The sequence below is a fragment of the Argopecten irradians genome, chromosome 8 (genome assembly GCF_041381155.1).
Source record: "Argopecten irradians isolate NY chromosome 8, Ai_NY, whole genome shotgun sequence".
In the NCBI taxonomy this organism is placed as follows: Eukaryota; Metazoa; Mollusca; class Bivalvia; order Pectinida; family Pectinidae; genus Argopecten; species Argopecten irradians.
In genome coordinates this window covers 3311560-3338278 of record NC_091141.1, presented here as the reverse complement: position 1 = coordinate 3338278, position 26719 = coordinate 3311560, and the positions used below count along the sequence as shown (strand labels likewise).

At 33.4% G+C, this 26719-nt stretch overlaps 1 protein-coding gene across 1 annotated transcript; it reads right to left on the bottom strand.

Moving 5' to 3' along the window:
- Positions 1 to 1488: 1488 nt before the first annotated feature.
- LOC138329108 (NSFL1 cofactor p47-like) lies at positions 1489 to 25820 on the bottom strand. Its single transcript, XM_069275857.1, has 10 exons — positions 25665 to 25820; positions 23200 to 23354; positions 22709 to 22801; positions 22265 to 22339; positions 21713 to 21857; positions 18129 to 18238; positions 17654 to 17791; positions 15865 to 15993; positions 15364 to 15423; positions 1489 to 3741 (listed from the first exon to the last, which is right to left on the bottom strand). Exons 1-10 carry the CDS (start codon positions 25770 to 25772, stop codon positions 3609 to 3611), a joined length of 1146 nt encoding a protein of 381 aa, XP_069131958.1. The 5' UTR covers positions 25773 to 25820; the 3' UTR covers positions 1489 to 3608.
- Positions 25821 to 26719: the final 899 nt, after the last annotated feature.

Below are 26719 nucleotides of genomic sequence, written 5' to 3'. Positions count from 1 at the left end.
AATTTGTGACTCATCTCATTTTCTTTTCATAAAACTAAACAAAACTAATTTAAAAATATTAAATTATTGATGTTTTTGTTTTTTGTTGGTTTGGTTTTTTTTTGGTTTTTTTTTTGGCAAAATTTATAAACATAACAATCTACGATTCAACTGTAATAACTAAAGTTAGACCTGATACATACACACTTTAAATGTTGAAGTATAACTTTTAAGTGATATACAAGACATACAAAACATCACTAGTTTAAGGATGTGCACCTCTGAGAAGTCAAAATTTTCTTGTATTAAACTTTGTTTCTCATATAGATTTTTGGAAAAAGGAGTTCATACCATAAAAAAAAATGGAAGAAAAAACATATGTCCGTGTGCTCGTTTTTGAGCTTTTGTCACTCAAAGACACCTAGTTGACAAAATATTGGATTTTATGGGAATTTGCTGTTTTGACCATATAGACAAGAGATTAAAGACATAATTTCTGAATGAGGTGTTTGATATGTATGAATGTTTGTAGAATTCATTTTCTAGTAGTCTTCTTTAAAAATATACCAGTTTTGATCAATTAGACTAATATTTTTTCTCAGAATAACAACATATGCTACCCTTACCCCTTAATTATGAGCTACAAAATGCACCATTTCAGCCATTTTTGCCAAATTTAACCCTTTATAGAAAAAGTTCTGGTATTAAACTTTTGTTATTTATTTTGCATATCAATAGGGAAACGGTTGTTCTTTCTAAATCAGGAAAAAAAATTAGGGGTACGTGTGATTACTTTTTGCCCCATTTGAATTTTTGTTATTTTTCATTATTTTAGAGTAAAAAATAAAAGTGTCCAAATTACCATTAAATGTAAAAATAAAAAAAAGTCATAAAAGTGTATCGTTTCACATATTAATGCTCAATATTTTAATTTCTACGAACCTAGTAAGAATTTGCAGCAAAAAAATAGCTAAATACAGCTAAAAATGCTGGCGCAGTGATGATTCAAGTAAAAACAATTTCAGTAAAAAATGGTAAAACTGTGGCTCTACTTTAAGCGAAAAAAGACTCAATTTCAAAATGGCCGCCAAATGGGCCATTTTCTTAAAATCCCCGTATAAAAAAAAATCTACTAAAAAATAGAAATGCAATTTTTTTGACAAAATTTGCATCTGGCAACTTGCTACAGATACTGATAAATTATATTTGAAAACTCATAACTTCTTTGATCTATGTTGAAACGAGACTTCAACGGCACTGAAACCTCAGAAGAATACAACCTTAAACAGTTTGCAATTGAAAACAAACTCTTACGTCTCTGAATGTTTGAAAGTCTCTTTAAATGTTATTAATTTTACTGCAGCTTATCGTTTTGTATTCATAATGGTGATGTTAAGTTAAATATTGTAAGATTGATTTTTTAATTAGGCAAAACAGTGTGAGGACGAGGTAAGATGTTTGTGAGTAGACTAAAGATAAGGTCCCTAAAGCATGCACGAAACAACAGTATACGGTAAAGCAACACAATTTATTCTGTAAACTTTAACATGTTCTTAAACATCCAGACAGACAAAAAATGTCATTTTCACATCACAAACAGTCATTCGTTTGGGGAACAATAAATATCAGTTTTGGTACCAAACAGTTGAAGGTACATTACTATATATTTGGTCCTGACTGACCTCACGGCTACAGATTTTGATCGGAGACAACGTTAACAGTTGCTTGCGATGTCTTGATAATGTACTTTCATATACATGTACATATGTACCATACAAGACTGATGATGATGCAAGAGGTAGCCATTTTGCTTGTCATGATAATCGTGAGCACTTTTCGTTTCCTTAACATCTTCTCATCCATTGCTTAAAACCGAAATGGACCTTTTTGAATTTTTACTAAAATTTAAAAAGAGAGGAACCAAAATGGATTTGAAATAAAATCATGGAATAGCTTCACGTGCAGTAGAAGAAATTGAAAAAGATCTTGCCTGAAAACATATTATATTTTGAACTGACTCTACCTTTTTTCTCTATTGAATGACAAATTACCTTTCACTTCGCTTTAGTAAACTACTTGTGGACCACATGACAAAAGGAAGGCCGTCCCCTATATTTAATTAGGTAAAAAGATTATGTGAGAATCAGAGTGGAAAGGATGGGCGGTAAACACATGTCATAGTAACAAGTTATCAATAAATAAACTGTGTTAACATTGACTAAAACCATTCTCTTCTTGTATCTATAGAATAAATAATAATATAGTACAAAACCGTCACTAAATGTGAATGCAAGATTAATGGAAAAAGCATCATGTGTACTATTGTCTACATAATACTACAAATTGTATATCTGTATTAGATTCTGGCCTTGATACAAGACTTCCACTGACCAGAAAATAAACCTTGTATTCCTCACAACAAATAAACCACACTGTCTCACTTTGGTCATACTTCCACCACACACATACAGGAAATTCACTTTTAAAATGCATTATATTATGTTGTCAATTTCAAATTTACATCTCTCTGAAAAAAAATAGGACAGACATTTGAAATACCAATTTGTCATGCTCTTTTGTGTGTGATTTTCTGATCGCAAATTTTCTCTAAAGTGCTTCTCTAGTGATGAAATTGGAAAATTAAACATATATGTATATATCTAAACAGCCCATAAGAATCACTTCTATGTGATGTAAATACAACTCACCAAAATAGAATAAGGTTAATATTCTCTTTTGGGAACAGATAAAGATATTTTACTCCAACTAACTCGTATGTTAATGACTGGGTGATAAGATCCGATATTTATCACATTTAAACTTATCGGACGTAGCTGTATCTCTCTTAAAACATCAAAATACATACACAACCACAGGGACATGGCACGAAAATTTCTAACCAATAGTATACATATATATATTATAGTATCAAGGGTATGAACTCGGTGGTCGAGAAAAACGGGCCTATTTTTTAAAATCGTTATTATTTTAATAAATGGGTTCTATACAACATTGACCGATATCTTACCTTAAAGAGAAATAATTTATCTTTCCATTGAGTGCTTGATGAACAAAATTTGCCAAGTATTGACGAAGTTATGGCTTGATGATTCGGGAAATTTACGAAAAATATGCTAGGTAGACATTTCCCTGTCAAGCCATAACTTCGTACTATAACCCTTGATACTATAATATATATATATATGTATACTGTTAGTTTAAAAAAGTCGTGCCAGGTCCCTGTGTACACAACCGTTACATCATCTACTGAACACTTAACAATAACTTAGATCAGTTACCTTCCTGGATACATTCTCCAACATAAATGCACCAATTTTTTCTCAAGTATGAAGTAAATCGGTCTGCCTTAATGGTAGGTAGTGAATAGCGACTTTGGAATAATTTGGATTATAACGATTTCTATTTTTTTGTTTATTTAATTGTTACCAAAAGTAAAATATCTTGGAGTATAAGTTCTATCTGTTTATTTTGATTTGATGTCCAAGACACTGTATATTTGAACATCACTGGTACGTTTGTGTATTTTTTTTAATACATCTTTGGAATTTTGTATGACACCTGGCACAATTTATGTTTATATGAATTCCCTCACACACCTTTTCTCTCCTTCACTTAATTCTTTGCACTATCACAGCATTTAACAGTTTCCCCTGCTCCAACGTCTGGGACTCATCAGTTAATTCTTTATTCGGAAACGTTGTCATGAGAACGAAATTTGCACCTGCATATCTTGGATTATTTCTGGTGATAGTTAAGGAATAAATAGGCATTACATTCATTACATACTTTCTTTTCACATATACATCAAGGAATTTTTTCAGGAATTGTTGCTGTGAAACAAAAACAATGTTATCAGAATTATACTAAAACATGTCCACTTTAATCTGAGGGAACTGGACCGAGATGTAAAGTTTGAATAAAGATATCCTGTATAAAGACATAATTTTGTGACGAATGTGTGATCGATGGTAACCAACAGAATATTTCCAAATTATACCAAAATGTAAACAAAAATTGTTGAGGTCATAAGAGAGTACACAAAATCTTGGCAATGATATGGCTGTACTGGTGAACATAATTTTATATGATTGAACAATACAATTGGATATTATATATATATATTGTTCCATAATCAATATAACAAGGTATCCAATAAGTACTGAGAAAGACTAGAAGGTTTATCTGAGAGATATTAGATAACTGACCAATATATATACATAATATATCCAATTATAGCATTGTTCAATCCTATAAAACTATGTTCACCAGTACAGCTATATCAGATAACTAACCAATATATATATACATAATACATTTATATCCAATTATAGCATTGTTCAATAGTATAAAACTATGTTCACCAGTACAGCTATGATATCAGATAACTAACCAATATATATATACATAATACATTTATATCCAATTGTTCAATCCTATAAAGCTAGGTTCACCAGTACAGCTATGATATCAGATAACTAACCAATATATATATACATAATACATTTATATCCAATTGTTCAATCTATAAAGCTAGGTTCACCAGTACAGCTATGATATCAGATAACTAATCAATATATATACGCAATACATTTATATCCAATTGTTCAATCGTAAAAAACTATGTTCACCAGTACAGCTATGATATCAGATAACTAACCAATATATATATATACATAATACATTTATATCCAATTGTTCAATCCTATAAAGCTAGGTTCACCAGTACAGCTATGATATCAGATAACTAACCAATATATATATACATAATACATTTATATCCAATTGTTCAATCCTATAAAGCTAGGTTCATCAGTACAGCTATGATATCAGATAACTAACCAATATATATATACATAATACATTTATATCCAATTGTTCAATCCTATAAAGCTAGGTTCACCAGTACAGCTATGATATCAGATAACTAACCAATATATATATATACATAATACATTTATATATCCAATTGTTCAATCCTATAAAGCTAGGTTCACCAGTACAGCTATGATATCTGATAACTAACCAATATATATATACATAATACATTTATATCCAATTGTTCAATCCTATAAAGCTAGGTTCACCAGTACAGCTATGATATCAGATAACTAATCAATATATATACGCAATACATTTATATCCAATTGTTCTATCCTATAAAACTATGTTCACCAGTACAGCTATGATATCAGATAACTAACCAATATATATATATATATAATACATTTATATCCAATTGTTCAATCCTATAAAGCTAGGTTCACCAGTACAGCTATGATATCAGATAACTAACCAATATATATATACATAATACATTTATATCCAATTGTTCAATCCTATAAAGCTAGGTTCACCAGTACAGCTATGATATCAGATAACTAACCAATATATATACGCAATACATTTATATCCAATTGTTCAATCGTAACAAGAGGCCCAGAGGGCCTGTATCGCTCACACCTGTTTGTAATGCAAAAGTCCAATGTTCAGCTAATTACACCGGCTTCGTCTAATTCGTTTACTTTTTCTGAACATCGGACAATTTGACATCAAGGTACCACCGAATTTTCAAACATTTTGTGTCACTCCATCTCACCTGCCCCTGGTGGGTTAAGAGCCAAAATTTTTACATGTTCATGTTTCCCTTCCGAAAAAAGAAGGTTTAGCGTGCCAATTTTGGTTTCTTATTCCTTGCAGAACTATAGGACCAAAAAGGAGTCTCAGATTATTATAGGATTTTAAACCTTTCCTCCAATTACTCCACTCCTAATTGAATGGCCTGCCCCTCCTCAGCCAGCCCAACGTGGGCGGTCAGAGCTTTCAAATAATGTATACAAGTTTCTTGATCCCTTTCCCCCAAGGATTAGTTTGTGGCCCCCATATTTGGTTACAATCCATGCAAAACTCTAGGACAAGTAGCGATTTATAGGATTTACCTCTATTTCCCCTATTGGGCCCCGCCCCTCCTGCCCCCGGGGGGTCAGAGCCAAAATTTTATACAAGCTCTGTTCCCCTTCCCCCAAGGATGTTTGTGGCCAAATTTGGTTACAATCCATGCAGAACTCTAGGACAAGTAGCGATTTATAGGATTTACCTCTATTTCCCCTATTGGGCCCCGCCCCTCCTGCCCCCGGGGGGGTCAGAGCCAAAATTTATACAAGTTCTGTTCCCCCTCCCCCAAGGATATTTGTGGCCAAATTTTGGTTACAATCCATGCAGAACTCTATGACTAGTAGCGATTTAAAGGATTTACCTCTATTTCCCCTATTGGGCCCCGCCCCTCCTGCCCCCGGAGGGTCAGAGCCAAAATTTATACAAGTTCTGTTCCCCCTTCCCCAAGGATGTTTGTGGCCAAATTTGGTTACAATCCATGCAGAACTCTATGACTAGTAGCGATTTAAAGGATTTACCTCTATTTCCCCTATTGGGCCCCGCCCCTCCTGCCCCAGGGGGGTCAGAGCCAAAATTTATACAAGTTCTGTTCCCCCTCCCCCAAGGATGTTTGTGGCCAAATTTGGTTACAATCCATGCAGAACTCTATGACTAGTAGCCATTTAAAAGAATTGTTGACGGACAGACGGACGACGGACGGACGGACGGACGGACGGACGGACGACGGACGACGGACGGACGACGGACGCCGCGCCATGACATAAGCTCACCGGCCCTTTGGGCCAGGTGAGCTAAAAAACTATGTTCACCAGTACAACTATGATATCTGATAACTAACCAATATATATATACATAATACATTTATATCCAATTGTTCAATCCTCCTATAAAGCTAGGTTCACCAGTACAGCTATGATATCAGATAACTAACCAATATATATATACATAATACATTTATATCCAATTGTTCAATCCTATAAAGCTAGGTTCACCAGTACAGCTATGATATCAGATAACTAACCAATATATATATATATACATAATACATTTATATCCAATAGTTCAATCCTATAAAACTAGGTTCACCAGTACAGCTATGATATCAGATAACTAACCAATATATATATATACATAATACATTTATATCCAATTGTTCAATCCTATAAAGCTAGGTTCACCAGTACAGCTATATCAGATAACTAACCAATATATATATACATAATACATTTATATCCAATTGTTCAATCCTATAAAGCTAGGTTCACCAGTACAGCTATGATATCTGATAACTAACCAATATATATATATACATAATACATTTATATCCAATTGTTCGATCCTATAAAGCTAGGTTCACCAGTACAGCTATGATATCAGATAACTAATCAATATATATATATATACATAATACATTTATATCCAATAGTTCAATCCTATAAAACTATGTTCACCAGTACAGCTATGATATCTGATAACTAACCAATATATATATATACATAATACATTTATATCCAATTGTTCGATCCTATAAAGCTAGGTTCACCAGTACAGCTATGATATCAGATAACTAACCAATATATATATATATATAATACATTTATATCCAATTGTTCAATCCTATAAAACTATGTTCACCAGTACAGCTATGATATCAGATAACTAACCAATATATATATATATAATACATTTATATCCAATTGTTCAATCCTATAAAGCTAGGTTCACCAGTACAGCTATGATATCTGATAACTAACCAATATATATATATACATAATACATTTATATCCAATTGTTCAATCCTATAAAGCTAGGTTCACCAGTACAGCTATGATATCAGATAACTAACCAATATATATATATACATAATACATTTATATCCAATTGTTCGATCCTATAAAGCTAGGTTCACCAGTACAGCTATGATATCAGATAACTAACCAATATATATATATACATAATACATTTATATCCAATTGTTCAATCCTATAAAGCTAGGTTCACCAGTACAGCTATGATATCAGATAACTAACCAATATATATATATATACATAATACATTTATATCCAATTGTTCGATCCTATAAAGCTAGGTTCCACCAGTACAGCTATGATATCAGATAACTAATCAATATATATATATATACACAATACATTTATATCCAATTGTTCAATCGTATAAAACTATGTTCACCAGTACAGCTATGATATCAGATAACTAATCAATATATATATACACAATACATCTATATCCAATTGTTCAATCCTATAAAGCTAGGTTCACCAGTACAGCTATGATATCAGATAACTAATCAATATATATATACACAATACATTTATATCCAATTGTTCAATCCTATAAAGCTAGGTTCACCAGTACAGCTATGATATCAGATAACTAATCAATATATATATATACACACAATACATTTATATCCAATTGTTCAATCCTATAAAGCTAGGTTCACCAGTACAGCTATGATATCAGATAACTAACCAATATATATATATACACAATACATTTATATCCAATTGTTCAATCCTATAAAGCTAGGTTCACCAATACAGCTATGATATCAGATAACTAATCAATATATATATATACACAATACATTTATATCCAATTGTTCGATCCTATAAAGCTAGGTTCACCAGTACAGCTATGATATCAGATAACTAATCAATATATATATATATACACAATACATTTATATCCAATTGTTCAATCCTATAAAGCTAGGTTCACCAGTACAGCTATGATATCAGATAACTAACCAATATATATACACAATACATTTATATCCAATTGTTCAATCCTATAAAGCTAGGTTCACCAGTACAGCTATGATATCAGATAACTAACCAATATATATATATATACACAATACATTTATATCCAATTGTTCAATCCTATAAAGCTAGGTTCACCAGTACAGCTATGATATCAGATAACTAACCAATATATATATATATACATAATACATTTATATCCAATTGTTCAATCCTATAAAGCTAGGTTCACCAGTACAGCTATGATATCAGATAACTAACCAATATATATATACATAATACATTTATATCCAATTGTTCAATCCTATAAAGCTAGGTTCACCAGTACAGCTATGATATCAGATAACTAACCAATATATATATATATACACACAATACATTTATATCCAATTGTTCAATCCTATAAAGCTAGGTTCACCAGTACAGCTATGATATCAGATAACTAACCAATATATATATATATACATAATACATTTATATCCAATTGTTCGATCCTATAAAGCTAGGTTCACCAGTACAGCTATGATATCAGATAACTAATCAATATATATATATATACACAATACATTTATATCCAATTGTTCAATCGTATAAAACTATGTTCACCAGTACAGCTATGATATCAGATAACTAATCAATATATAGACGCAATACATTTATATCCAATTGTTCAATCCTATAAAGCTAGGTTCACCAGTACAGCTATGATATCAGATAACTAATTAATATATAGACGCAATACATTTATATCCAATTGTTCAATCCTATAAAGCTAGGTTCACCAGTACAGCTATGATATCAGATAACTAACCAATATATATATATATACACAATACATTTATATCCAATTGTTCAATCCTATAAAGCTAGGTTCACCAGTACAGCTATGATATCAGATAACTAACCAATATATATATATACACAATACATTTATATCCAATTGTTCAATCCTATAAAGCTAGGTTCACCAGTACAGCTATGATATCAGATAACTAATCAATATATATATATACACAATACATTTATATCCAATTGTTCGATCCTATAAAGCTAGGTTCACCAGTACAGCTATGATATCAGATAACTAATCAATATATATATATACACAATACATTTATAATCCAATTATAGCATTGTTCAATAGTATAAAACTATGTTCACCAGTACAGCTATGATATCAGATAACTAACCAATATATATATACACAATACATTTATATCCAATTGTTCAATCCTATAAAGCTAGGTTCACCAGTACAGCTATGATATCAGATAACTAACCAATATATATATATATATACACAATACATTTATATCCAATTGTTCAATCCTATAAAGCTAGGTTCACCAGTACAGCTATGATATCAGATAACTAACCAATATATATATATATACATAATACATTTATATCCAATTGTTCAATCCTATAAAGCTAGGTTCACCAGTACAGCTATGATATCAGATAACTAACCAATATATATATATACATAATACATTTATATCCAATTGTTCAATCCTATAAAGCAAGGTTCACCAGTACAGCTATGATATCAGATAACTAACCAATATATATATATATATACACACAATACATTTATATCCAATTGTTCAATCCTATAAAGCTAGGTTCACCAGTACAGCTATGATATCAGATAACTAATCAATATATATATATAATACATATACATTTATATCCAAGCTAGGTTCACCAGTACAGCTATGATATCAGATAACTAACCAATATATATATATACACAAATACATTTATATCCAATTGTTCAATCCTATAAAAGCTAGGTTCACCAGTACAGCTATGATATCAGATAACTAACCAATATATATATATACATAATACATTTATATCCAATAGTTCAATCCTATAAAGCTAGGTTCACCAGTACAGCTATGATATCAGATAACTAACCAATATATATATATATACACAATACATTTATATCCAATTGTTCAATCCTATAAAGCTAGGTTCACCAGTACAGCTATGATATCAGATAACTAACCAATATATATATATATACATAATACATTTATATCCAATTGTTCGATCCTATAAAGCTAGGTTCACCAGTACAGCTATGATATCAGATAACTAACCAATGTATATATACACAATACATTTATATCCAATTGTTCAATCCTATAAAACTAGGTTCACCAGTACAGCTATGATATCAGATAACTAACCAATATATATATACATAATACATTTATATCCAATTGTTCAATCCTATAAAACTAGGTTCACCAGTACAGCTATGATATCAGATAACTAACCAATATATATATACTACACAATACATTTATATCCAATTGTTCAATCCTATAAAGCTAGGTTCACCAGTACAGCTATGATATCAGATAACTAACCAATATATATATATACACAATACATTTATATCCAATTGTTCAATCCTATAAAGCTAGGTTCACCAGTACAGCTATGATATCAGATAACTAACCAATATATATATATACATAATACATTTATATCCAATTGTTCAATCCTATAAAGCTAGGTTCACCAGTACAGCTATGATATCAGATAACTAACCAATATATATATATACATAATACATTTATATCCAATTGTTCAATCCTATAAAGCTAGGTTCACCAGTACAGCTATGATATCAGATAACTAACCAATATATATATACATAATACATTTTATATCCAATTGTTCAATCCTATAAAGCTAGGTTCACCAGTACAGCTATGATATCAGATAACTAACCAATATATATATATATATATACATTTATATCCAATTGTTCAATCCTATAAAGCTAGGTTCACCAGTACAGCTATGATATCAGATAACTAACCAATATATATATATATTTACCAATACATTTATATCCAATTGTTCAATCCTATAAAGCTAGGTTCACCAGTACAGCTATGATATCAGATAACTAACCAATATATATATATACACAATACATTTATATCCAATTGTTCAATCCTATAAAGCTAGGTTCACCAGTACAGCTATGATATCAGATAACTAACCAATATATATATATACATAATACATTTATATCCAATTGTTCAATCCTATAAAGCTAGGTTCACCAGTACAGCTATGATATCAGATAACTAACCAATATATATATATACATAATACATTTATATCCAATTGTTCAATCCTATAAAGCTAGGTTCACCAGTACAGCTATGATATCAGATAACTAACCAATATATATATATACATAATACATTTATATCCAATTGTTCAATCCTATAAAACTAGGTTCACCAGTACAGCTATGATATCAGATAACTAACCAATATATATATATACACAATACATTTATATCCAATTGTTCAATCCTATAAAGCTAGGTTCACCAGTACAGCTATGATATCAGATAACTAACCAATATATATATATCATAATACATTTATATCCAATTGTTCAATCCTATAAAGCTAGGTTCACCAGTACAGCTATGATATCAGATAACTAATCAATATATATATACATAATACATTTATATCCAATTGTTCAATCCTATAAAGCTAGGTTCACCAGTACAGCTATGATATCAGATAACTAACCAATATATATATATAATAATACATTTATATCCAATTGTTCAATCCTATAAAGCTAGGTTCACCAGTACAGCTATGATATCAGATAACTAACCAATATATATATATACATAATACATTTATATCCAATTGTTCAATCCTATAAAGCTAGGTTCACCAGTACAGCTATGATATCAGAAAACTAACCAATATATATATATACATAATACATTTATATCCAATTGTTCAATCCTATAAAGCTAGGTTCACCAGTACAGCTATGATATCAGAAAACTAACCAATATATATATACATAATACATTTATATCCAATAGTTCAATCCTATAAAGCTAGGTTCACCAGTACAGCTATGATATCAGATAACTAATCAATATATATATACATAATACATTTATATCCAATTGTTCAATCCTATAAAGCTAGGTTCACCAGTACAGCTATGATATCAGATAACTAACCAATATATATATATACATAATACATTTATATCCAATAGTTCGATCCTATAAAGCTAGGTTCACCAGTACAGCTATGATATCAGATAACTAATCAATATATATATATACATAATACATTTATATCCAATTGTTCAATCCTATAAAGCTAGGTTCACCAGTACAGCTATGATATCAGATAACTAACCAATATATATATATATAATACATTTATATCCAATTGTTCAATCCTATAAAGCTAGGTTCACCAGTACAGCTATGATATCAGATAACTAACCAATATATATATATATACATAATACATTTATATCCAATTGTTCAATCCTATAAAGCTAGGTTCACCAGTACAGCTATGATATCAGATAACTAACCAATATATATATATACATAATACATTTATATCCAATTGTTCAATCCTATAAAGCTAGGTTCACCAGTACAGCTATGATATCAGATAACTAACCAATATATATATACATAAATACATTTATATCCAATTGTTCAATCCTATAAAGCTAGGTTCACCAGTACAGCTATGATATCAGATAACTAACCAATATATATATATATATAATACATTTATATCCAATTGTTCAATCCTATAAAGCTAGGTTCACCAGTACAGCTATGATATCAGATAACTAACCAATATATATATATATATATAATACATTTATATCCAATTGTTCAATCCTATAAAGCTAGGTTCACCAGTACAGCTATGATATCAGATAACTAACCAATATATATATACATAATACATTTATATCCAATTATAGCATTGTTCAATAGTATAAAACTATGTTCACCAGTACAGCTATGATATCAGATAACTAACCAATATATATACGCAATACATTTATATCCAATTGTTCAATCAATATAAAAACTATGTTCACCAGTACAGCTATGATATCAGATAACTAACCAATATATATATACATAATACATTTATATCCAATTATAGCATTGTTCAATAGTATAAAACTATGTTCACCAGTACAGCTATGATATCAGATAACTAACCAATATATATATACATAATACATTTATATCCAATTATAGCATTGTTCAATAGTATAAAACTATGTTCACCAGTACAGCTATGATATCAGATAACTAACCAATATATATATACACAATACATTTATATCCAATTATAGCATTGTTCAATAGTATAAAACTATGTTCACCAGTACAGCTATGATATCAGATAACTAACCAATATATATATACATAATACATTTATATCCAATTATAGCATTGTTCAATAGTATAAAACTATGTTCACCAGTACAGCTATGATATCAGATAACTAACCAATATATATATATACATAATACATTTATATCCATTGTTCAATAGTATAAAACTATGTTCACCAGTACAGCTATGATATCAGATAACTAATCAATATATAGACGCAATACATTTATATCCAATTGTTCAATCCTATAAAGCTAGGTTCACCAGTACAGCTATGATATCAGATAACTAACCAATATATATATATACACAATACATTTATATCCAATTGTTCAATCCTATAAAGCTAGTTTCACCAGTACAGCTATGATATCAGATAACTAACCAATATATATATACACAATACATTTATATCCAATTGTTCAATCCTATAAAGCTAGGTTCACCAGTACAGCTATGATATCAGATAACTAACCAATATATATATATATACACAATACATTTATATCCAATTGTTCAATCCTATAAAGCTATGTTCACCAGTACAGCTATGATATCTGATAACTAACCAATATATATATACATAATACATTTATATCCAATTGTTCAATCCTATAAAGCTAGGTTCACCAGTACAGCTATGATATCAGATAACTAACCAATATATATATATATATATAATACATTTATATCCAATTGTTCAATCCTATAAAGCTAGGTTCACCAGTACAGCTATGATATCAGATAACTAACCAATATATATATATATACACAATACATTTATATCCAATTGTTCAATCCTATAAAGCTAGGTTCACCAGTACAGCTATGCCAAGATTTTGTACTTACATGTCTGTTATGACGTTAACAATTTTTGTTGTTTACACGTGTATCCATGACGTCACAATTTTTGTTGTTTACACATGTATCCATGACGTCACAATTAATTGTTGTTCTGAGGATGGCTCTTTTTGAGCCAAAATATGTCAACAACTCTCTGATTAAAAAATCAATTTACTGGAAGGAAATGCCTTGTTGGACTCAGTCTTTTACATGTTTTTTGCTTTATGGTTTTATATACACCAAATACAGGGAAAATTTTCTCACTGAAATATTCTTTAGATAAATAGTGTAAATCCACACATAAACACACCTCACAAAAACTCCATGTTTATAGTATATTCATATAAACAGCTTTAGATTAGGAAGCTGATCTATACTGATCTGTTTTCAAGTCAAAGGTGGTGACCGACTCATTTTCTGTGTGTGATATATCTTTTGATTCCCTCCCTTGAAATAATATTCATCCAATATGTAGTTCATAATCTTTCTAAACATTTTTATTATTATTTCACAATTTCCTCTTAAAGCTGAATATTTGAATTCATTCCATCAATTATCTAAGGAATTTCAAAATCAATCATGCTTACTGGACAGAAAAAAGGATACGCTATAATGTGTTGTCTTATGTCACTGATTCTGTGTGTGTGGTTAAATTTGGCAACCATCCTGAAATGTAGAAACAAAATTTTATAAAACTATTCATTCACACCAGAGCCACTAACTCACTGTGACACGCAGTGACAGATCATCAATATGGACACTTCATCCTGAATGTTACCTTGTGTCAGCTGTATAATACTGTAGGTAACTAATACATACATGTATTACTAAGTTTTCCAAAACCCTGTAAAAACAATCTTCATTCTTCTGAATTCCTAAATAGTGTATTTTCAGTAATATTTACTCTTTTATGAAGTCTACAAGTATTTTTTGCAGATATTTGAGAATAATTTGATTTTTTTTCCAAAATTTTTTTCTATTAATAACTGAAAAACATTAAACAGACTTAAATGTATGCACACTTAAAACTCCATTTCAGTAAATAGATTTACTATCACTTTCCATTCAGAAGTACCAAACAATATTCTACCTGTTTACACCACTCACCTTGACCCATCTGCGAGCCTAATTTGGAGACTGGTAGTGGGGCGGGACTGATCTACATTAACATTACTTTGTGGACCTGTAGTCGCTGAACCGGCAGCAGCTGAAGGTACAGCTACATTTGGTGCTGGACTGAAAAGTTTGAACTGAATCATAAACAACTGTTTCATAGACAGTCATCAAGTCTAGGAATGCTTCTATACATCAGTTACAATTAACACTATTAAATGGACATGAACCTAACTCACCATGTAAATTTGTGTAAAATACAAATTTATGATATGTCAGATACCTTACTAAATGAAATACATCAGTTATTGTGCAAATATGTCAATAAAATAATTATCATGGAAATTCAATCTTTCTTTATTTTGAACCAGCCCGGTCAAGACAGATATGTTGATTGAGTGCCATAAAAAAAGTAGCATTGAACTCTAGACACCTTCTACAATGCACTGCATAAATTAGGTGAATGTAAACAAAATGATGGGTCATAAATGGGGGTGAAGCCAACATAAACAAATTCCAGGTAAACGGAGTATGACAAGAGTCAGTAACGCACACGATTGGGAAAGTAGGTAAATATAAATGGATCGCTGCAATGCTAGAGACAGGAATAACTTGACACTTGCCTGATGTAAATGTGCTAATCAATTTCACTTCATGTCCCTTTAAATACAGAAATAAAATGATGTGATTTTCAAACATGAAGTGAAAGTCTGATGAGTACACATTTGTTACACTAGGTCACAGAGTTACCCCCTTTCCATTGTGACGTCATTATTGTGCGAAGGCAACTCCCGTAGTTTTCTCTGAAAAGTATATATGCCATTACCATCTGAATCACATGACTTCACAATCAATACCTACCCGTAAGGGCAGATAACTCTGTAATACGCAAATACAGAATGTCCTTGGTCATTTTCGTTTATTCGGAACAACCGGTTCGACCGTTTGTAAAAGTTATTATTTCAAGTATAAATCCTGACGGACCTGCAGTTTACGATACAGGCCTGTGGGGGCTTTGTCAAAGCTTGTCTGAAAACAATATATATGAAATCACCAGGTCCGTTTTTAATTCATAAACGAACAACTAGGTCAAACCAGTCAAACCGCATAATTGAAAACGGCCTTAGTCTCCAGTGGCTTTCAATCAGAACTGTTTTCTTGTCTACAGAATGTTTGGATTATCTCCCCTGAACCTGGTTTCTACTGAATTTCATGTCGAGGACTTTTGTCCTATGCTTAAATATCAGTTTATAAACTGAAGTAGAAGGCATGTTTCCTCCAGAGAAGGCCAGGCTAGCTCCATTACAAGGCCAGGCTAGCTCCATTACATTATACCCCATAAATGACTCACCTTCCAAGCATATTTCCATGTCCAGAGAAGGCCAGGCTAGCTCCATTACATTATACCCCATAAATGACTCACCTTCCAAGCATATTTCCCTCTCCAGAGAAGGCCAGACTAGCTCCATTACATTACACCCCATAAATGACTCACCTTCCAAGCATATTTCCATGTCCAGAGAAGGCCAGGCTAGCTCCATTACATTACACCCCATAAATGACTCACCTTCCAAGCATGTTTCCATGTCCAGAGAAGGCCAGGCTAGCTCCATTACATTACACCCCATAAATGACTCACCTTCCAAGCATGTTTCCATGTCCAGAGAAGGCCAGGCTAGCTCCATTACATTACACCCCATAAATGACTCACCTTCTAAGCATGTTTCCCTCTCCAGAGAAGGCCAGGCTAGCTCCATTACATTACACCCCATAAATGACTCACCTTCCAAGCATGTTTCCATGTCCAGAGAAGGCTTTAAGTGTTTCCTTGGGTTTGACATAGTTCTCTTGTCGATGATCTTCCATATTGAGATTGACTTCCCCTCCTCTAGCCATTCTGATAAGCTCGTTGGGTACTTCTCTGTCAATGGATGGAAATATGTGTGTTTATTGAATCATAGCAATGGTACCACAGTATAACAGTCAGTGTTTTACTTTAAATTTACTAAAAAATTCTATAAAACCAACTTATTTTTGTCAAGCTTCTATGTCTGAACGACTTTTTAAATGTGATTTATCGGTGCAATTTCTACTCAAATAGTTGTTCTGCATCTATAACATTTTTGTAGGGATAATTTTTTTTATTAAAGCAGTTAACTTTAACCAGCTCTCCATAAAATAAAAGAATCGATAGTAACATACAGTTCAAAAACGAAACTTTTATTCAAATCTACATATATATTGGATCTAATATTTACCCTTTTGCCACGGAGTCTAGGAATTCTTTGTTTGCAGGATTGTGGAAGTCTCTCAGTTCCCCATTATCCACACTGAAGCCATCCTTCCATAACTTAAGTACCATATCAACCTAGTACACATATGACAATATAATGATTACTCTTCTAAGTGGTAATAAATTCAAAGTTAAATGAAATTCAAAGTAAATAATAAGCTTGATCAAGTCCAAGGAGATACTTTGTGTAATTGTAAATACCTGATACATTGACCTTAAGGTGAGCTTACAGAAGTTTTAACTAATCTAATTAAAACATCTATCCTAGATGAAAGCCTCATCATAATTTGTAAAGTTTTACATGATTTACCTGTCAGGGACTTGATTGTAAAAGTTTACATGACTACCTGTCTGGGACTTGACTGTAAAGTTTTACACAATTTACCTGTTGGGTACCTGACTGTAAAGGTTTTCATGATTTAACTGTCTGGGACTTGACAGTAAAGGTTTGCATGATTTACCTGTTGGGTACCTGACTGTAAAGATTTGCATGATTTACCTGTCAGGGACTTGACTGTAAAGGTTTACATGATTTACCTGTCTGGGACTTGACAGTAAAGGTTTGCATGATTTACCTGTCTGGGACTTGACTGTAAAGGTTTACATGATTTACCTGTCTGGGACTTGACTGTAAAGGTTTACATGATTTACCTGTCTGGGACTTGACTGTAAAGGTTTGCATGATTTACCTGTCTGGGACTTGACTGTAAAGGTTTGCATGATTTACCTGTTGGTACTGACTGTAAAGGTTTACATGATTTACCTGTCTGGGACTTGACTGTAAAGGTTTGCATGATTTACCTGTCTGGGACTTGACTGTAAAGGTTTACATGATTTACCTGTCTGGGACTTGACTGTAAAGGTTTACATGATTTACCTGTCTGGGACTTGACTGTAAAGGTTTACATGATTTACCTGTCTGGGACTTGACTGTAAAGGTTTACATGATTTACCTGTCTGGGACTTGACTGTAAAGGTTTGCATGATTTACCTGTCTGGGACTTGACTGTAAAGGTTTGCATGATTTACCTGTCTGGGACTTGACTGTAAAGGTTTACATGATTTTCCTGTCTGGGACTTGACTGTAAAGGTTTGCATGATTTACCTGTCTGGGACTTGACTGTAAAGGTTTGCATGATTTACCTGTCTGGGACTTGACTGTAAAGGTTTGCATGATTTACCTGTCTGGGACTTGACTGTAAAGGTTTACATGATTTACCTGTCTGGGACTTGACTGTAAAGGTTTGCATGATTTACCTGTCTGGGACTTGACTGTAAAGGTTTACATGATTTACCTGTCTGGGACTTGACTGTAAAGGTTTACATGATTTACCTGTCTGGGACTTGACTGTAAAGGTTTACATGATTTACCTGTCTGGGACTTGACTGTAAAGGTTTACATGATTTACCTGTCTGGGACTTGACTGTAAAGGTTTACATGATTTACCTGTCTGGGACTTGACTGTAAAGGTTTGCATGATTTACCTGTCTGGGACTTGACTGTAAAGGTTTACATGATTTACCTGTCTGGGACTTGACTGTAAAGGTTTGCATGATTTACCTGTCTGGGACTTGACTGTAAAGGTTTACATGATTTACCTGTCTGGGACTTGACTGTAAAGGTTTACATGATTTACCTGTCTGGGACTTGACTGTAAAGGTTTACATGATTTACCTGTCTGGGACTTGACTGTAAAGGTTTGCATGATTTACCTGTCTGGGACTTGACTGTAAAGGTTTACATGATTTACCTGTCTGGGACTTGACTGTAAAGGTTTACATGATTTACCTGTCTGGGACTTGACTGTAAAGGTTTACATGATTTACCTGTCTGGGACTTGACTGTAAAGGTTTACATGATTTACCTGTCTGGTGATTTAGTTGTAGGTTTACATGATTTACCTGTCTGGGACTTGACTGTAAAGGTTTACATGATTTACCTGTCTGGGACTTGACTGTAAAGGTTTACATGATTTACCTGTCTGGGACTTGACTGTAAAGGTTTACATGATTTACCTGTCTGGGACTTGACAGTAAAGGTTTACATGATTTACCTGTCTGGGACTTGACTGTAAAGGTTTACATGATTTACCTGTCTGGGACTTGACTGTAAAGGTTTACATGATTTACCTGTCTGGGACTTGACTGAAAGGTTTGCATGATTTACCTGTCTGGGACTTGACTGTAAAGGTTTACATGATTTACCTGTCTGGGACTTGACTGTAAAGGTTTACATGATTTACCTGTCTGGGACTTGACTGTAAAGGTTTACATGATTTACCTGTCTGGGACTTGACTGTAAAGGTTTACATGATTTACCTGTCTGGGACTTGACTGTAAAGGTTTACATGATTTACCTGTCTGGGACTTGACTGTAAAGGTTTGCATGATTTACCTGTCTGGGACTTGACTGTAAAGGTTTACATGATTTACCTGTCTGGGACTTGACTGTAAAGGTTTACATGATTTACCTGTCTGGGACTTGACTGTAAAGGTTTACATGATTTACCTGTCTGGGACTTGACTGTAAAGGTTTCTTTAGCGGGACTTGACGTAAAGGTTTACATGATTTACCTGTCTGGGACTTGACTGTAAAGGTTTACATGATTTACCTGTCTGGGACTTGACTGTAAAGGTTTACATGATTTACCTGTCTGGGACTTGACTGTAAAGGTTTGCATGATTTACCTGTCTGGGACTTGACTGTAAAGGTTTACATGATTTACCTGTCTGGGACTGACTGTAAAGGTTTACTGATTTACCTGTCTGGGACTTGACTGTAAAGGTTTACATGATTTACCTGTCTGGGACTTGACTGTAAAGGTTTACATGATTTACCTGTCTGGGACTTGACTGTAAAGGTTTACATGATTTACCTGTCTGGGACTTGACTGTAAAGTCATGATTACCTGTCTGGGACTTGACTGTAAAGGTTTACATGATTTACCTGTCTGGGACTTGACTGTAAAGGTTTACATGATTTACCTGTCTGGGACTTGACTGTAAAGGTTTACATGATTTACCTGTCTGGGACTTGACTGTAAAGGTTTGCATGATTTACCTGTCTGGGACTTGACTGTAAAGTTTTACATGATTTACCTGTCTGGGACTTGACTGTAAAGGTTTCATGATTTACCTGTCTGGGACTTGACGTAAAGGTTTACTGATTTACTGTCTGGGACTTGACTGTAAAGGTTTGCATGATTTACCTGTCTGGGACTTGACTGTAAAGGTTTCATGATTTACCTGTCTGGGACTTGACTGTAAAGGTTTACATGATTTACTGTCTGGGACTTGACTGTAAAGGTTTACATGATTTACCTGTCTGGGACTTGACTGTAAAGGTTTACATGATTTACCTGTCTGGGACTTGACTGTAAAGGTTTGCATGATTTACCTGTCTGGGACTTGACTGTAAAGGTTTGCATGATTTACCTGTCTGGGACTTGACTGTAAAGGTTTGCATGATTTACCTGTCTGGGACTTGACTGTAAAGGTTTACATGATTTACCTGTCTGGGACTTGACTGTAAAGGTTTAAATGATTTACCTGTCTGGGACCTGACTGTAAAGGTGCTCCCTGTACAATATCAGCAGGTCCATCCTCAGTTTCACCAAGTCTGTAGCCAGAACCTTTAAATGCCATACTCTTTGTTGGTTTCTTTTCTGATCGGTCCACCTCCTCTGCACCATGTCTGTAGACAAAAAAATGAAAAGATGGATGGTATTAGCAAAAATTTTGGCTTTTTTAACATATGATAGGGTCTCTTTATTGGTCACTGATAGATAATTGAAGTTCTAAGCTCAGTTATAACTAAACAATGGATGTTAACCCCCATCAATCAATCAATTAATCAGGTCATTGGTAGGCGACAGGTCAGTTACTAAATATTGTGCTGGAATGGCAAACACCTTTAATTTATTTGTTAGTGTTTTATGCCAAACATAGTTTCTATGCTTATAGTTAAAGTGTACTAGTTTCTGTGTTTATAGCCCTTTGAAAGCAAATTTTATCATATATTTGTATACATAAAAATCTTATTGTATAAAAGAACAGAACTCTTCTCCTAAAGCTATAACATACACCGTAACCAACACTTACTCCCTTGCTGACTGAAACAGGTTATCTACCACCTTCTTCCCGTCACGTTTCTTTGGACCAATTATCTGTTGACCACTGAAAGCAAAAAGTAAAAAGTCATATTTACCCTATAAGTCAAAGTAATACATCTAGATTATTTAAAATGTCCTGGTATCAATTGAACAAAAATTCAAATACATGATAAGAAATAACCAATAATATTCTGTCTTTGTATATTACAGAGTTACCTCCCTTGTGAGTAGGTCCCATTAACATAATTATCTTTTTAGCGAAAATCACATCATTTTCTCATAAAAGATGACGTTATGCTCAAAAAGACATGACGTGACAATCATTACCTAACATTAAGGGTAGATAACTCTGTATTATGAAAATTACAGAATAATTTAATAATATGTTAAATTATGTAGTGCAACCTCTATCACAAGGGTACAATATATTTACCTGGTCTCAGAGCCACCAGCATAAAAGGCCTGTCCTTCATCCTCTTCTGATGAAGAACTTTCTTGTGTCTGGTAATTACCTAGCGTTGCAAACCTTAAATCAAAAATTGTGAAAAAAAATATCATCAAGTTTTATTCGTTCTGTTATAATGGCCTGTTATGGAACAACATTGTCAAATGTCAAAGATCATTGGTAAACCAAAAGTATTTCAATGAACTAGACATTGTAATATCTAAAGTACCGAGAATAAAATATTCAGAACTGTTTTTGCAAAATTATTGAAATATGACTTACTGTTAGAGAAGTGAGAGAAAAAAATTAGAAGTGAGAGAAAAAAATCACATCATGCAACTACAGTTGAAAAACATTGATACAGTATTACACAGACTCTAATCCATGAATCAGATACACATACAGCAGCCAAGGATCACTTAAATATATATGATTAATTTGTATATTCTGACATTTGTTAAGAACTGTATTATGTCTACCTGGATGGCCTTGAGCTTGGAGGTGGAAAGGCTGACGCTGCTGATGGCCCTGTGGGCTGTGAAGGCTTTGGGGGCAGTGGTTCAGGCTGTGCTGTTGGTGCCTCATACAGATCTTCACCTCCATCATCATTGTCGAAAAAACTAGCTACAGCAACCTATCAACAATCAAGTGTGATGAGTGAAGACTATTATGCTCTGGTAGGTACACAAATAATATCATTTTTCTGGTAGATTTGGTTTGGTTTGTTTAGTTTAATGTCCTATTAACAATCGTGGTCATGTACAGACGTACCAGGTTTGATGGTGGAGGAAAACTAGAGTACCTGGAGAAAACCACCGACCAGCGACCCAGAACTCGCGACCCAGAGTTGTCAAGACATCTTAACCACTCGGCCACTGCCACCTATTTTTTTCATCTAGAAAACCACAGAGGGAAACTTTCGAAATGTGATAGACTTCATACCCTAGATTGACTTAGCTTTGAACGTCAGTTACTCAACGTAGCTGATAACAAATTGGCATTATATAAGCACTATCTAACAGCATTAAAGTTAATCTTGCCATGAAACATTTCATAGGTGATAGGTTAGCAAATATTTTCATACCGTAAAACAGGTTTGAATGAACCATCAAGGTTGTTTTAAGTCTTAAGATGTCTACAATTTGTCTATAATGAACTTTGCTATAGTTGACTCTGGTATTAGAGTACATGTACGTATATAACAGTGGAATCAGGACTTATCCCCGACCTGTTTAAACATCTGTAGCGGGATTGGACTGGGTTGTTCATCAGTGACCAAGTAACACAGCGGTAGAGCATTTGGCTAGTGTTAGGAGGTCCTTGATTCGAATCCCAGTCTGGCCGCTACAATTTCTCCTCTCCTGTTACAAATTGGCGCCCAACAAATTTATAAATTACCCAATGGTGGTGGTATAAGGGTCTTGTACATGTATGTCTTCGAGGGCGAAGATTTTAAAAAAGGAAGGAGGAGTGTGGCGGGATTCGACTGGTCGATTGCCAGTGACCGAGCAGCTCAGCGGTAGAGCATTTGTGTAGAATTTCCCATTTGGATGTCCCAGATTCGAATCCTGGTCTGGCCCCTACATTTTCTCCTCTCCTGTTACAAAATTGGCGCCCAACTATTAAGCGTAGCTCTCTTGGCGGCAAAAGGCCGTGTAGAGCGAAGCTATACTAACCATATAACACGTGCGTGAGCTTATATATTCCAATACATTCCAGTACCCCTTGAACTTTGAAATCATGTCCCCCGGGAAAAGTATCGTGCCTCCATTAGGCAGCCATGTTTTAATTCTCGTTATCAGCACAAAGAGATTTGAAATTTTCTGTACTAGGCGAAAACGTGTCATCGGGATACGCTTTAAAATTACTTAACTTACACATATACAAGAACAAGGAAACAAATGTATTGGTCAAATATATTATATACTCTGTATGTTCTCAAGCGCACGGCACCGTCAGCAGTGACGTCACAAAACCTGACGCCAAAGATGACGGCACTGATTCCCGCGTATTTTTGATAACATGTGTGGCATATAATGCCAAGTTTTCTCCCCATCTGATGCAAAGTAAATTGAACTTTTCCATTTGGATTATATCAAATTCTTTCTAAATATTGATATCCTGTGCATATCAGTGAAATATATTTTAATGTTAATCTCGTAGAAAAATGTAGACAATATAAATTTATGATGTTATATAATCCTGTATTTACATGACATGGAGCTGCGCTCTTCTGAGGCTTTGCCTTAAATTCAAATTAAATTACCCAATGGTTGTGGCATAAGGGTTTTGTATGTCTTCGAGGGCGAAGACTTTGAAAAAGTAAGGAGTGTAGCGGGATTAGACTGGGTCAATTGCTAGTGACCAGGCAGCTCAGCGGTAGAGCATTTGTCTAGAGTTTGCCGTTTGGATGTCCCTGGTTCGAATCCTGGTCTGGCCGCAACATTTTCTCCTCTCCAGACTCCTGTTACACATCCAGTATTCATCCTCCTGTATCATTGAATTTAATTGAAGTTAATGGACGTAGGCTAGAAGCCTCTATGTCCATATCATAAAACATCAAAATATACATTACAATTACATTTATGTCAATGGTACAGGTATTTGTTAGCTCATATATATACATATATCAATAATTATTATAAATGTTGTCCTTTAAGTGGTTATCTAAGAGGATTTCGAAGTCTTTTGTAGTATTCATCCTCCTGTATCATAAGTGCTTGTTTCTAATGTGAAAATTGGTTTATTTTGTATGCTAACCGACAATGGAAAAAGTCTTCTCGTCCTACAATGAAATGTAAGCAGTATTCATAAGCATGATGAATAACGCTACATCATGCGCACGAGATTTTTTAAGAGATGTTAGGCCTACTGTAGGGTCACACCAAATTGATCCGAATTCTGCTCATGCAAGGATGCGGTACATGGTCAAAGCTTAATTTACCTCATAGTTCCAGTTTGAAGATTCTAGATAAAACTTAGCTCTGCCGCTGTCGCTGCCTGTGAGTTGTATAAATTTACTTATTTGTTCTTTTTGAACGTTGTCAGCCATGATGAAGCACTAATGATTTTATTGTTTCCTCAACTGAAGAGTTCCATTTCCGCTAAGTCTACTTTCATTTTAATCATTAAAGGCCGACGTGCACAACGTTTTCGAAACTTTCATCTTTAATCCATACGCTTGCTGTTACCATGCTTATCATAAGTTCCTAAACAATTTTGAATAGATAGATGTTTTGTAATTAGTGTTCATAATGTTAACGCGGGTCGTCTACATTTTCATATGTACCTACATGTAAGCCGTGACATGTATTTCCCAGCGTCGTACTACGTAAATACTGCGCAGCAGTTGATGGGTTACACGTACACTTCTTATTGGTGCCATAAATCCATCGATGACGATGATTATATTGTGTTGATTGGCAGGGGCATGATTGTGGGGGGGGGGGGGGGGGAAGCTGAAGTTTTTTTACAGTTATTGTAAAGGTGCAGGTTTATTTTTTTTTTTTTTTTTTAGTTATAAGATAAACATATGTTAGAGTTTTAGGGAGTGGGGTTTAGGCCTTCAAGTTCTGTTTTTAGGATATGTGACTTGAAGACCTCTAGTGTAGTGCTGTAACCACCGGGAGGATATTCCATTGTTAATTGTGTGTGGGAAAATGAATGTTTGAGTATGTCCTTGATGGCAGCTATATGTCTATGTGTATGTAAATGGGTGTGATTGTCGTTAAAAGGCAAAGTAGCGAAATTGTCATATTAAACTATGAAGTTTCTTGAAAAATAACAAAAACATAAGAAGATATTTCGGGCGATGGTCTAAGATGAGGTTACAGCATCAATCAATGCCAGATTTCCTGAATAGCCGTACTCTATTTCGCGCTGTTTTAGTTTCTCGAAAAACAACAATAAGTAGACCTCTAATGGATAATTTCCTTAACCTGTCCATTATTAGAGAGAATGGATAGGACCGAGTCTGCAGGGCAAGGTACAATCCATTTT